Genomic DNA, 13,573 nt, shown 5'->3' with positions numbered 1-13,573 from the left:
CCTCAAAGTCCGGAGCATGATCCGCAATTGCTGCTCATGATCCTCCCAGCTGCGAGAATAAACCAATATATCATCAATAAACACGATGACGAAGGAATCAAGATATGTCTGAAACACAATGTTAATCAAGTGCATAAAGGCTACTAGGGAATTAGTCAGCCCAAAAACATCACCAAAAACTCATAGTGGCCAAAATTGGTCCTGAAGGCCATCTTCGGAATGTCTGAAGCCCAAACCTTTAATTGATAATACCACGATCTCAAATCAATCTTCGAGAATACCTTAGCACCTTGAAGCTGATCAAACAAATCATCAATATGGGATAGTAGGTACTTGTTCTTAATGGTAACCTTGTTCAACTGCCTATAGTCAATGCACATCCTTAGAGCACCATGTTTCTTCTTCACAAATACAACAGGGGTACCCGAAGGTAAGACACTCGATCTGATAAAATCATTATCAAGCAACTCTTGAAGTTGTTCCTTCAATTTCTTCAACTCCACTAGTTCCATGCGGTGTGGTGGAATAAAGATAAGTTGAGTGCCCGACAACAAGTCAATACCAAAATCAATATCCCCATCGGGTGGCATGACCAGTTAGTCTGTTGGAAAAACATCTGGAAACTCTGTCACTACCGGAACTGACTCAATGGTAGGAGTATCAACACTAGCATCCCTTACAAAGGCTATGTATGCCAAGCACCCCTTCTCAACCATCCGTTGTGCCTTCAGGAAAGACACCACCTTACTAGGAACATGACCCAATGAACCTCTCCACTCCAACCATGGAAACCCCGGCATAGCTAACATCACGATTTTAGCGTGACAACCAAGAATAGTGTGATATGGTGAAAACCAACCCATGCCCAAAATCACATCAAAATACACCATATTAAGTAATAGAAGGTCAACCCTAGTCTTATAACCCATAATAGTGACCAAACAAGAATGATAGACACAAGCTACCATAATTGAATCCCTACCAGGCGTAGACACATAAACATGGGTAATCAAAGAACCACAAGACATATCCGAATATGAAGCAAAATAGGATGACAATACAAATTAGTGGAACCTGGATCAAATAGAACTGATGCATCTCTATGACAAACTAGAAAAATACCTATGATATAAGCATCTCATACAACTGCCTCAGTCCTACCAAGGAAAGCATAAAAACGGTCCTAGACTCTCCATCTCGGACGTCCTCTACCTGCCTATCCTCTACCTCTAGCTGGATGTGCAGGTGGAGTAGTAACTAGTGTAGAAACTATAGCCTGTGTACCCTGCGAAGGTCGACCCCTCTAAAGCCTGGGATAATCCCTCACCATATGCCTAGTATCACCACAATCGAAACAACCTCTCTGCGGGCTTGTCTGCTAGTACTAAGTTTGACCCGGACAGCTAGAATAACTGATATAGGAACCCCGTGTAGGAGGTGTACTAGAAGTTGGCTTTTTAAAATGAGTATTCTGAGGTCCCCAAACAGCTGGAGCACTGCGAGTAACCTGAAGTGCAGACTGAACTGGTCGACTAATACAACCTCTACCATGACGAGTTGAAACTACAAAAGGGGAACTACTAAATCCTCCAAAATCTTGAGGCCACTTGGCCTCCCTCTCCTGGCCACAAATATGCTCCAACCTCCTAGAAATCTCCACCATCTAGTGAAATAGAGTATTAGTTTCCAACTCCCGTGCCATCCCAAATATAAGACCGTAACTGAGTCCCTCAATAAATCTATGGACTCTCTCTCTAATATTGAAAATCAAAGCTGGTACTTGACGAGATAACTCACTAAACCTCATAGCATACTAGGCCACTGTCATAGTTCCCTAGTGCAACTGCTCAAAATCGGTGCGCAACGCATCCTTGAGGGTCAGCGGAATGAACTCCCTCAAAAATAGATTAATGAACTGAGCCCAAGTAAGTGGTGTTACGTCAGTTGGCCTACTCTCCTCATAAGCCTGCCACAATCTATATGCCGACCCCATAAGCTGGAAAATAGTATGGACTGATGCGCTCAACTAGGCATTTTGCCTTTTCTTCCAATTTTCGCTCCAATTCGCACACTTTCGTCCCAAATCGCATCTGAATGATTCCTACACATAGAAATACCACAAATTAGCACAAATCATTATATTATACATCCGATATCTACGAAACATGAGCATAATGTGAGGCAATATACATCAAAATATGCATACATTAAGCTGAATATCAACACCCCCACACTTAGACTCTTGCTCGTCCTCGAGCAATGAAACTATATTAACACCCCAAAACGTACCTATCATTATGAAAGAGCAATTCATATTTAATTCAATCACACACTTTAGCTTTTGACTATGGCCGATACCGGCAGTTAAGCATGAACACACGAATTTCATATTCTTCCTGTTTTAAAACTAGCCCAAGTATACACAATGTTATTCAACCAACTCAAACAACCTCTCCACAACCATCCTACCTCAAGAGACGACTCGTTACCACTAAGCATCCTCAACTCACACATTCACCCAACAAAAGAAGTGTACAACATCACCAATATGTCATGATACTAAATTCCCTCACCACAAGCAAAAAAGTGAATATAAAAGTAGCCCAGACGCTCAAATATGCCATTGAACATAAATTAAGGACATCACACTATTGAACAAAATTTGCTCACTCTCACAAAGAATTCATGTACATCCCGTGTTTGTACCTAAGCTTGTCCATAGTGTATATCTCTACTAATCTAAGCTAGTTAGATCTAGGATCAATTAGGATTAAGGTTGTAATATAGGCTAAGGGACGGGTAGGATACATTTAGGAATAGTGACTAACCCTCCTAAGCACTTTAATACACTACACTCACGAATCGAGCACATCTTCTTTTCAACCAATTGACTTGTCATACACCATATATAACATAACCCTCTTTACAATTAAGCACCTCTATGGTTCCACTAGCACAAATTAGAAGGATTAGGAGGTGTCTGTTTTTCTACATTATTCAAACTATTATTTTTTTCTTTCTTTTCTCCACACATTCCATACATTAAGGTTCATCGATTAGTGACTCCTTTTTTTCACAATTTTCGTGCAACATAAGGGCCCTTCTATGGTTCCACTCGAAAGCCACTCCCCAATCTCTCACCTTACTCCTTTTAGCGACTAAATGACTTAGGAGTTAAAGGTTCAACAAGCTCAAATTAAGAACAAAATAGGGATACAACTTGTAGTGTAGGTGCCAAAGAAAAGGTTTACAGGCTCAAAGGGGATAACAACGGAAATTTTGTATTTGTGAGTGACAAGCACCTCTTTGGTCAAGCAAGAAACGCCTATGTCATCTCCTAGACTAGTTTCGCTTTGATTAACACGCGAGGAAAGTTCTAGACTACACAAGATAGCACAGAATATCACCAATCCTTACACACACATTGCACTTGACTCAATCAAGATGGTTCTATCGACTCTCAAGTCAAGCAAGCACAGCGAGTTGAAAATTTTTAAGCAATAATGCACTAGGTGGCATACAAGTCAACCAACTGAGAAAAAGGCGTCACAGAGTAGGCTACTTAGTTTACTTGGGCATTATAATTCAAATCAAATATTCAGGAAGACAGAGCCCATGCCATAACTTAACATGCCAACACCAAACATGTCAATAGGTACCTCAGAGGTCCTCAGTTTTCTCCCTATCGTACTCCCAAAACAAATTAAAAAAAGAACACTCGATTCGAGCTACACCCTTGGAAAAGAACCAGCGTCCAAAGAAAAACCAAGGGATACTATCTATCTATCCTAAAAAGAATAAAAGAAAATCGGTTTGGTATTTTTAATCGGACTTTAATCCCTCAAGAAAATTGTCCAACAGATCCATCGTCGGGAAAAGTCGGAGCTTTTTTTGATTTTTTTATTTACTAGCTAATTAGACTATGTGAGTTATAAACTAAGCTAAAAAAACAAAACAATAACAATAACAATTTTATACAATTACAAGTCATGAAGTATTCCCCCACCCAATTAAACAATGCATAGTCCCCGATACATAACAAATTCAAAACAAAGTAAGGTGGAAAGAAAGAACTCCCTACTAGTCGGAGTCCGCCTCCTCAGGATGCCCACCAGCCGCGGCTCCGTGATCATCATCATCTGCTCCTAAGGGCACCAAAGACATGGGACCCGTGACTTCATCATCATCCGCATCCTCATCATCAGATCCTTTGTGAGTGTTCTATCCTCATACGGGTGAATGGGACTGCCTGGTGCTATGCCCAATATCTCCTTGGAAGAACTGGAGAGATCATTTCACAAATGCATGCGCTCCTCATCTGATACCCCTAGCCTTCTCATTATCACATTGAGGGAACTATAAAGATACATGTTGTAGTTTTTGTCCCTCTCATTCCTTGCAGCTTGGCATAGCTTTGATGTCGACTCCAGCAAGGAAGTGATGTCTAGAAATGCCTTGGGTGCCTCCACTACCTCATCATAGCCAAGGTACTTCGGTACCCCATGGGATAGCATGTACTGCGTCAGGAGGTTTCCAAATAATAATCTTTTGGTCCTTTTCCCAAAGCGGGTGCGGTCCATCTCCCCAATCATGAGCTCACCCACATTTATGGGTCGCTCGGTCATCATAAAGTATATCACACATACTCGAGCTCGAGTGCATTCCCTGTTATGCTCAACGAGCATTAATCTAGCCTGCACGAAGTTTTTCAATACCTTAGCCGTCTTGTTGAAGCCAAAATAGAGAATCTCAAGGTGGTTATCTCCCTTAGTTTGCATCCACTTCGCAATAGAATCAACGCCACAAAGTGTGTGACGTATTACCCGGTAGCGTGGGCTTTTGACAAACTTTTGTAGACTCTATGGATTAGGGTTATCAACTCCCAAAAAGTAACACAAAGAGCGCCTATCCAGTGGTATATCCTTTCCTCGGACCCATGACTGGAATAGATCTGCATTCCAGTTAGCATACAACTCATGTACCATGCTCAGATTTACAGGGCCCTAACATTCAATGAGCTTATCCATCTTCATCTCTACCAACCGAGCAAGCACATTCGAAAAGTTATTTTCTAGGGCCAACACATTAATCCCCATTTTGGGGACATATCTCCTATATGGCACAAAGTTATCATGCCATTTAATGGTGTCTTATCGAACTAGATCGACCCGAGGCCGTGGTGGCCTCGTCGACCTGCTAGCAACTTGCTTTCCCTTAGCTTCCCGAGAAGAACCTTCACCTTGCTTGCATTTTTTGGGAGGGGGATCAGTAGCGGCGTACTTTCCCACCCCTTTTCCTTTGGTGGAACTATCATGAGCTATAACAACCTACATACTACAAACACAAAGGTAAGAATGAATCAAGAAATTCGCTCAAGGTCATCGTGAGAGGAAAAGATGACCCCACACTTAAAATCGAATGATATTTACAATCTACTCACAATAGTGGTTCAACGTGCACTAATGTGTCATCACAAGGTGATAGGTACTCAATACTTCCCATGCCATACAATTCAAGTAGTCTAACATGGCCATAACTTGATCGTAGGGCGAGCAAGCAATGCTAAAGTCCATATTACGACACTAATATAGTACACTAACTACTACTTACAAGAGTTTACATCAAGATACAATACCCCCAAACACCCCACATTTCTCCAACATCATATACAACTATACTCGGCTACTCAAAATTCACCGGTATTCAATTCAATCTTTTAGGCATTTTATCAAACACCTTGTGGGCATCAATTTTGCTTCTCTTATTTCAACAATGTTGGAAAAAGGTGGCTCTCCAAAATTGAAATAAAGTAGAGGGAATTGTAGTTTACTACTTCAAATAAAACTTCATAACCAATATTGGCAACTAATTTCAGGTTACAGTAGGGCCACCCACCATAACAACAAAACATGTCAAAGACACCTAGGGGACTGTGGATCTCTTGAGAATTGAGGTCATGACAACACACAAAAATTCACAATATACACGAGAAGAAGGAGATGAGGAACATACCTTTGAGTCTTGAGAAGAGAACACACAAACAATAGTGGAGAATTTGAGAGAAAGAGAGGAAGGAGAGAAAAAAATGAAGGTAGCCTGGGTTTCTGTGCGTTATGGTGTAAGAGAGAGAAGGTGGGGTTTTGGGTTAGAGTAAATTTGATTTGGTTGGGATAAGTTGGGTATGGGTGAGTATGAGTGTGTATATGGGTAGTTGGTTTGGGTTAACAGGGTCGGGTTAACCAAAAAAAATACAAACAAACAAAAAATGAAAAAAAATATAATACATAATGAAATAATTACGTAGCCCCCCTCCCCCCCCCCCCCGCCCACCCCCCCGCGCTAAGCCTGGCACTGGGGGATGTGATGTTTCTATAAACTGATCCCCAGACAGCGTGGGGCGCTGGCTTGGGTGCTCCTTCGCAAATTCTTTTTTAAATAAACATCACTTAATCCGAGAATTCAATACATACATTATACACATCCCACACCATTCTCACCTATGATTTCTATAACTACTAAGAAAACAAAAAAACTAGTCTACTCTAACTAAAAGAAAATAAAAAGCTAAGCTACGAAAGTATTAAAAATTGGGTTGCCTCCCAACAAGCGCCTGATTTAACGTCGCGGCACAACTCAACATGTTTTTCAAGCATCAGTCAAGTCCACCGAGGTCTATTGACGTGCAATATCACCACCCTAATAATGTTTTACTCTCTTTCCATTTACCAAGAAGGTGCCACTTGAAGTCGTATCACGCAGTTCCACCGCTCCATGAGGCCTCACACTTACCACAATGAAAGGACCTTCCTATCGAGACTTAATCTTTCCGAGGAAAAGTTTCAACCTCGAATTAAATAAGAGAAATTCTTGACCTAGCTCAAACTCGCCATGATGGATATGCTTGTCATGCCACCTCTTGGTCTTTTCTTAATACAATTTGGCATTTTCGCACATGTGCAATCGAAACTCATCAAGCTCGTTCAGTTGTGACAATCTCTTCTTGTTGGCTAAGTCCATATCCATATTCAACTTTTTAATTGCCAATATTCTTTCTTGACGGGAAAGTGGCACTCCTTCCTACAAACCAAGTTATACGGAGAAGAACCTATGGGTGTCTTGTATGCAGTTTGATATGCCCATAATGCGTCGTCCAGCTTTCCGGCCCGGTCCTTCCTATTTCCAATTACTCTTTTCTCCAGAATCTGCTTCGCCTTGTTGTTTGACACTTCCACTTGACCACTCGTTTGGGGTGATAGGCAGTAGAAACCTTATGCTTAACTCCATACTTTGCTAGAATATTATTCAACAATTTGTTACAGATGTGAGTTCCTCCGTCACTTATTAGCATCATTGGAGTCCGAAATCATCTGAAGATGTGTTTCTTAAAAGTTTATCACTACCTTTGCGTCATTAGTAGGAAGTGCAATGGTCTCCACCCACTTAGAAACATAGTCGACTGCTAACAAGATGTACCTGTGACCATTAGAGTATGTGAATAGTCCCATGAAATCAATTCCCCAAACGTCAAAGAGCTCTACTGCCAGAATATTTTGTAAAGGCATCTCGTGCTTCTTCGTGACGATTCTTTGGCACCTGTTATACTTTTTAACAAAGGCGTGTGCATCCTTAAACACTTTTGGCCAATAGAAACCTAATTTCAGCACTTTTTGGGCAGTTCTATCCCCACCATGATGACCTCCATATAGAGAAGCATAACAGTCATGCAATATTGCATTCATCTCCTCCTCAAGAACACACCTTCGTACCAACTGATCTGTGCACTGATTATAGAGGAATGGCTCATCCCTCATGTAGAGCCTCATATCATGTAGAAATCTTCTTCTAATATCGGGTGTCAATTCTGGTGGCATCACCCTACTTGCAATAAAATTCACGTAATCTGCATACCAGGGGGCTTCACTCGAGGTGATTGCCAATAACTGCTCATCCGGAAATGTTTCCTTAATCAAACCTCCCTCAGCCACATGACTCCGATTTTCTAACCTGGACAAGTGATCAACCACTTGACTCTTTGTTCTTTTTCGATCTCGGATATCCAAGTCAAATTCTTGCAAGAGGATGACCCATTAAATTAGCCTCAACTTGGCGTCTCTCTTTTAAAACAAGTACCTTGTAGCTGAGTGATCTTTGTAGACGATGACTTTGGTCCCTACTAGATAGGATCTGAACTTGTCAAACGCCCACAGCACTGCAAGCAACTCTTTTTCAGTAATAGTGTAGTTCATCTGGGCTGAATTCAGAGTTTTGCTCGTGTAATAAATGGAGTGAAAAATTTAGCTTCTCAAATGCTTTCAGACATGCATCATCAAACTTGAAGGGGATATCTTTCTCAAGAAGCTTGCACAGAGGAGAAGAAATGTTTGAAAATCTTTAATGAAACAATGATAAAAACCTGCATGGCCCAAGAAATTGCGAATGCCCTTGATGGATGTCGGTGGGGGCAATTTTTCAATCGCCTTCACCTTTGCTTTGTCCACTTGCAAACCATTTCTGGACAGTTTGTACTGCAAGACTATACCTTCACGTACCATGAAATGGCACGTTCCCACTTTAGCAACAAGTTTGTCTCTTCACACCTAGCAAGCACTTTATCAAGGTTCATTAAACAATTATCAAAAGAAATCCCAAACACAGAAAATCATCCATGAACACTTCTACAAATCTTTCAACCATGTCAGTAAAAATATCCATCATACATCTTTGAAAAGTTGCAGATACATTACAGAGACAAAAGGGAATTCTCTTAAATGCATACATGTCATAGGGAGATGTAAATGTAGTTTTCTCTTGGTCCTCTGGGGCTATAGCAATCTTATTATACCCTGAATAGCCATCTAGGAAATAGTAGTATTCCTGTTCAGCTAATCTATCAAGCATTTGATCAATAAAGAGGAGGGTAAAGTGGTCCTTTCGGGTGACATTATTTAATTTTCTATAATCTATGCAAATTCTCCACCCACTCACAGTTCTTGTGGGAATCAGGTCATTATTTTCATTAACCACTACAACCATTCCCCCATTCTTAGGCACACATTGGATGGAGCTTACTTGTTTGCTATCAAAGATTGGAAATAAAATACCGACGTCAAGCCACTTAATTACTTCTTTTCTTATCACCTCTTTCATGATTGGATTTAGGCGGCGTTGTTGCTCTACACTTGGCTTGTGCGTTTCCTCCATGAGGATTTTATGCATGCAGAAGGCTGGATTAATGCCTCGAATGTTAGATATTGTCCACCTATTTTCTCTCTTGTGCTCTCGTAGCACTCTCAACAATTTTTCTTCCTACAATTTAGACAAGTCAGAAGAAACAATAACAGGTAGAGTGTCAAAACCACCCAAATAAGAATATTGAAGGTGAGGGGGCAAGGGTTTAAGTTCCAATTTAGGAGTTTCTTCAATCGACAGTTTTGGAGGAGGCCCACTTGGCCTATTTAAGGGCTCAAAGGGGTTTAATCCATGCATGTAGGCACATGATGTATCTAGTATATGCATCATCTCCTCAATCTCATCATCAATCTCTAAGCTATCGAACAACATGAGTGCTTTGTCTAGAGAATTGTCTAGATATACACTCGTGTCAATATGTTTCTCATCCACCTCCACAACAAATATCATAGAGAGATCCTCATAATGGTGGGGAAGTTGGATTGCCTTGTAGATATTAAAAATTGCTTCCTCGTTGTCCACCCTCATAATCATTTTTCCCTCTCTTACTTTAATAATTGCATCACCTATAGCCAAAAGAGGTCGTCTCAATATATTTGGAACTTGTTCATCAGCCTCATAATCTAGTATAATAAAGTATGTTGGGAAGATGATTTCCCAATTTGCAGCAACACATCTTCAATCACTACTTCAGGGTAGGCTATGGATCTATCACCTAGTTGCAACATCACATTGGTGGGTCTTGGAGCTCTCAGACCCAATTGTTTGAACAAGGACAAGAACTTCAGATTTATGCTCGCCCCCAAATCACAAAAATCACAACCCACATCGAAATTACCAATCTGCATAGGGATGGTGAAACTGCCAGGATCCTTAAGGTTTTGAGGAAGCTTGTTTTGGACCTTTGAAGTGCACTCCTCCGTATGTGTGGTTGTCTCAAATTCAGTCAATCTCCTCTTATGAGCTACTATAACTTTGATATACTTATTATACTTTGGAATTTCACAAAGTACATCTACCAATGGAATATTCAATTGGACCTGGCTCAACATAGAGAGAAATTTGTTAAACATGCGGTCATCATTCTTCTTCTACAATCTTTTGGGGAAAGGTGGTGCTGGCCTTGCAGCATTCACTGGTTCTGAACTTGCACCATCTTTCTTTGACTCATTTGTTGCTTTAGGAATCAACTCCCCCTCGGGTATAGGCTTGTCCTTTCTCTTCTTTGGCACTTCTTCTAATTCCCTCCCATGTTTGAGTGTAACCGCATTACATTGATGGTTCTTCTCTATATCACTGGGAAGAGCGCTGGTAGGCCTAATATTTTGATTTGACTCTAACTGCCCTATTTGTTTCTCAAAATTTTTGAAATCGGTCCTGAGTTGTTGATTGTCAAGCAAAAACTTCTTCAACAAGTCATTCGTACTCTCTTCTATTTGCTGGGGTGGCTTCTAAGGTTGATTAAAATTTCCTTAGGCCTATAATAATTCTGAGTCATCTGATTTCCACCCTTGGAAAAGTTAGGATGTTTCTTCCAATTTCAATTTTAAGTGTTCCCATATTGTGCATGCTGATTCATCGGACCTCTGGTCTGTTACCCCACATAGTAGATAGATTCAGGATTTGCGGGGCGCATGTCACTCGTGTGATTGTCACCACATAATTCACAGCAAGCAGACATTTGTTGTACATATTGCATCTGTTGTGTTTGGTGCATTGTCATTCTATTCATTTGATTTGCCAATTTTTCTATATCTGCTCTCATGGATGAGAAGTCATCAAGCTCAATTACATCGACTACTTTCTATTTAAGTGCTCTTCGTGATTCCCCATCTCCTTGTAAATTATGATCATTAGCAGTGAAGTTGTTTAGTATGAGTTGGATTTCACTATACAGCCTCGCCATGCAACTACCCCCACAAGCTGAGTCAAGATTCATCTTTGATGTCTTGTCTAATCAACGAAAGTATGACCGAATACCTTATCAGTTTGACAATGATGCAAAAAGTCTCTTAGTAGCTTCGTGTATCTTTCACAAGCTTAACGAAGAGTCTCGCCATCCCGTTGTTGGAACCCAAGAATCTGGCTCCTCAGCGACTTTGTCTTTTTAGTAGGAAAAAAATTGATTAAGAACTTTCTTGCTAGATCATCCCAAGTGTGGATTAAGTTCGCGGGCTCCTTTTGCAACCATTCTTTGGCTTCCCCTAGCAGTGAAAACGGAAACAATGTCAGCTTGACGTAGTTCTTGGAACCATTCGGATAATTGTAAGTGTCCGTGGAAGTTCCAAATGTGCCGCTGCGGGTTTTCATGAGATAGACCCACATATTGCCATGTGGGCTGAATCAGCTGTACCATGTACTATTTGACCCATGATATCATCATAATAGCCTGAGTCATATTAGCAAGATTGGGCCTTGCGGCTTCTATCACCGGATGCTCTTCATTACCTGCTATCTCTAGTGGTTGTGGTTGAACTATGATGTCTAACTCTCTTTCTATTCTAGTTCTAGCTTCAACTCCCCTCCTCACTCTGTGAAGTGTTCGTTCAATTTCAAGATAAAGAGGAAGGAAGTTGTTTGCGCTTTTACTCCTCTGCATTCAAGAGAAGATCCTGCATTAACACAAACAAGGCAAACTGAAAACTAAAACTTGAACAAATAACTAATAAAAGCTTAACTCGGACAAGTAGCTAATTTCTAAGTCCCCAGCATCCGCGCCAAAAACATGTTGCGAACAAACATGCTCATGCAAGTATACATGGTCATCAAGTAATAGAGTAGTGAGTAGAGTATCGTTCCCACGGAGACTTATGATTAACTTTTGACTGATTCAAACTCAAACAACTTATCAATTCTAGAGATTTCTCACAAAATGTGTAAGTAACTAATTTACTACCTGAGAAACTATCAAGCAATGAAATAACTAGAGATCAACCACAACACTTAAGCAATTTCGGATAAAAATCAATATGAGAGGATATTCCATGGTCATAGGCTAGCTAACTATCTTGTTGCGTTCTTGGCTTAAAGTGACTAATTAATTTATCTGGATTGTTAGTTAACAGGGTTGATATTACTCATAAGAATCTGTCGAGTTCTTACTCGCCTATTCTAACTAATTTAATGCCTATATGTCTATGGAATTAAGATTAACAAGAATGCTTTTACACTTCCTGTATTTCAACCAAGCAAGACAATTAGGTATATTTCTATCCTAATTGTGAATTTGTTCCTCGATGCCCGGGTTTAATAACTTGCTCTATTTAATCCTATATGCAATTTAGAATTCTCACTTTTGAGTTCAACTCTAGATTCGTAGATAGTATTTCACTGTTAGCTACTCAGCAAAATAATTAAAACAGAATTAAATAAACAATCCAATATGATAAAATCAAACTTGTCAATTTAAACTTCAAATGTCAACATTCATGTACCACCCATGACCCCAGAATAGTAGGGTTCTTAGCCACTCATATTCATACAATCATCAAAAATAATATTTTTAGACATAAAATCAATGAACACTAGAAGAAGAATGGAAGAATTGATCAAATCTGTGCTCCCAAGTGTTTCGTACTTTTGTTTCTCTCACAAAATTACGTCCTCCTCCTCAATATAGGTTTAGGTTGGCTTTTATATGAGTTGGGGCGACTTGGGGTCGAAATAGGACAGATCCGCATCACCAATGCCCAAGGCAGCATGGGCCGCTGCCCTAGCGCTCAACTTCTTCAACACACTATTTTGTGCACCACATGTAGTGGCCCATGCTGCCTGTGGCGCTCAACTGTGGATTTTTGCCTTTTCTTCCCATTTTCTCTCCAATTCACGCACTTTCGTCCCAAATTGCATCCGAATGATTTCTACACAGAAATACCACAAATTAGCATAAATCATTATATTATACATCCTAATTCTATGAGACATGAGCATAATTCGAGACAATATACATCAAGATATGCATAGATTAAGCCGAATATCAACTCTACTATGCCCATGATACGCAGAATACAGGGACACTGGTCTAGAAAATCCTATGCATCCTCAAAAGTTGTGCCACTAAAAGTAGGAGGAAAATACTTCTTGAACCTCTCTAACATCATCTGCTTTACCTCTGACACCACTTGCCTAACCTCAGGCTGAGCCGCAATCATGGGCTGCACCGACATAACACCTGGAGCTTGATCAACATAAGCCTGTCGTTTTAGAGTACGAGCGGTGGGAGTCTGAGCTCCTACCCCGGCCTGAGATGTAGCTCCCGCCTGAGATAAGGTACCAAACATGCTCATGAAATGTGCCAAGGTCTCCTGAAGTTCAAGGGTAGCAACAGGTACCTCATGTGCCTGCTCCCCATCTAGAGCTACTAGTGGCTCCTCAGTCGCAGCCC

The 13,573-nt window shown here is 40.6% G+C and overlaps 1 protein-coding gene across 1 annotated transcript; it reads right to left on the bottom strand.

The window, feature by feature from the left end:
- Positions 1 to 596: 596 nt before the first annotated feature.
- LOC138878447 (uncharacterized) lies at positions 597 to 1,028 on the bottom strand. Its single transcript, XM_070158125.1, has one exon. The coding sequence runs from the start codon at positions 1,026 to 1,028 to the stop codon at positions 597 to 599; it is 432 nt and encodes a 143-aa protein (XP_070014226.1).
- Between the last annotated feature and the right edge of the window lie 12,545 nt (positions 1,029 to 13,573).

The sequence above is a fragment of the Nicotiana sylvestris genome, chromosome 9 (assembly GCF_000393655.2).
Source record: "Nicotiana sylvestris chromosome 9, ASM39365v2, whole genome shotgun sequence".
NCBI lineage: Eukaryota > Viridiplantae > Streptophyta > Magnoliopsida > Solanales > Solanaceae > Nicotiana > Nicotiana sylvestris.
Note: the sequence above shows the minus strand (reverse complement) of the source record. Positions and strands in the feature narration are given on the sequence as shown.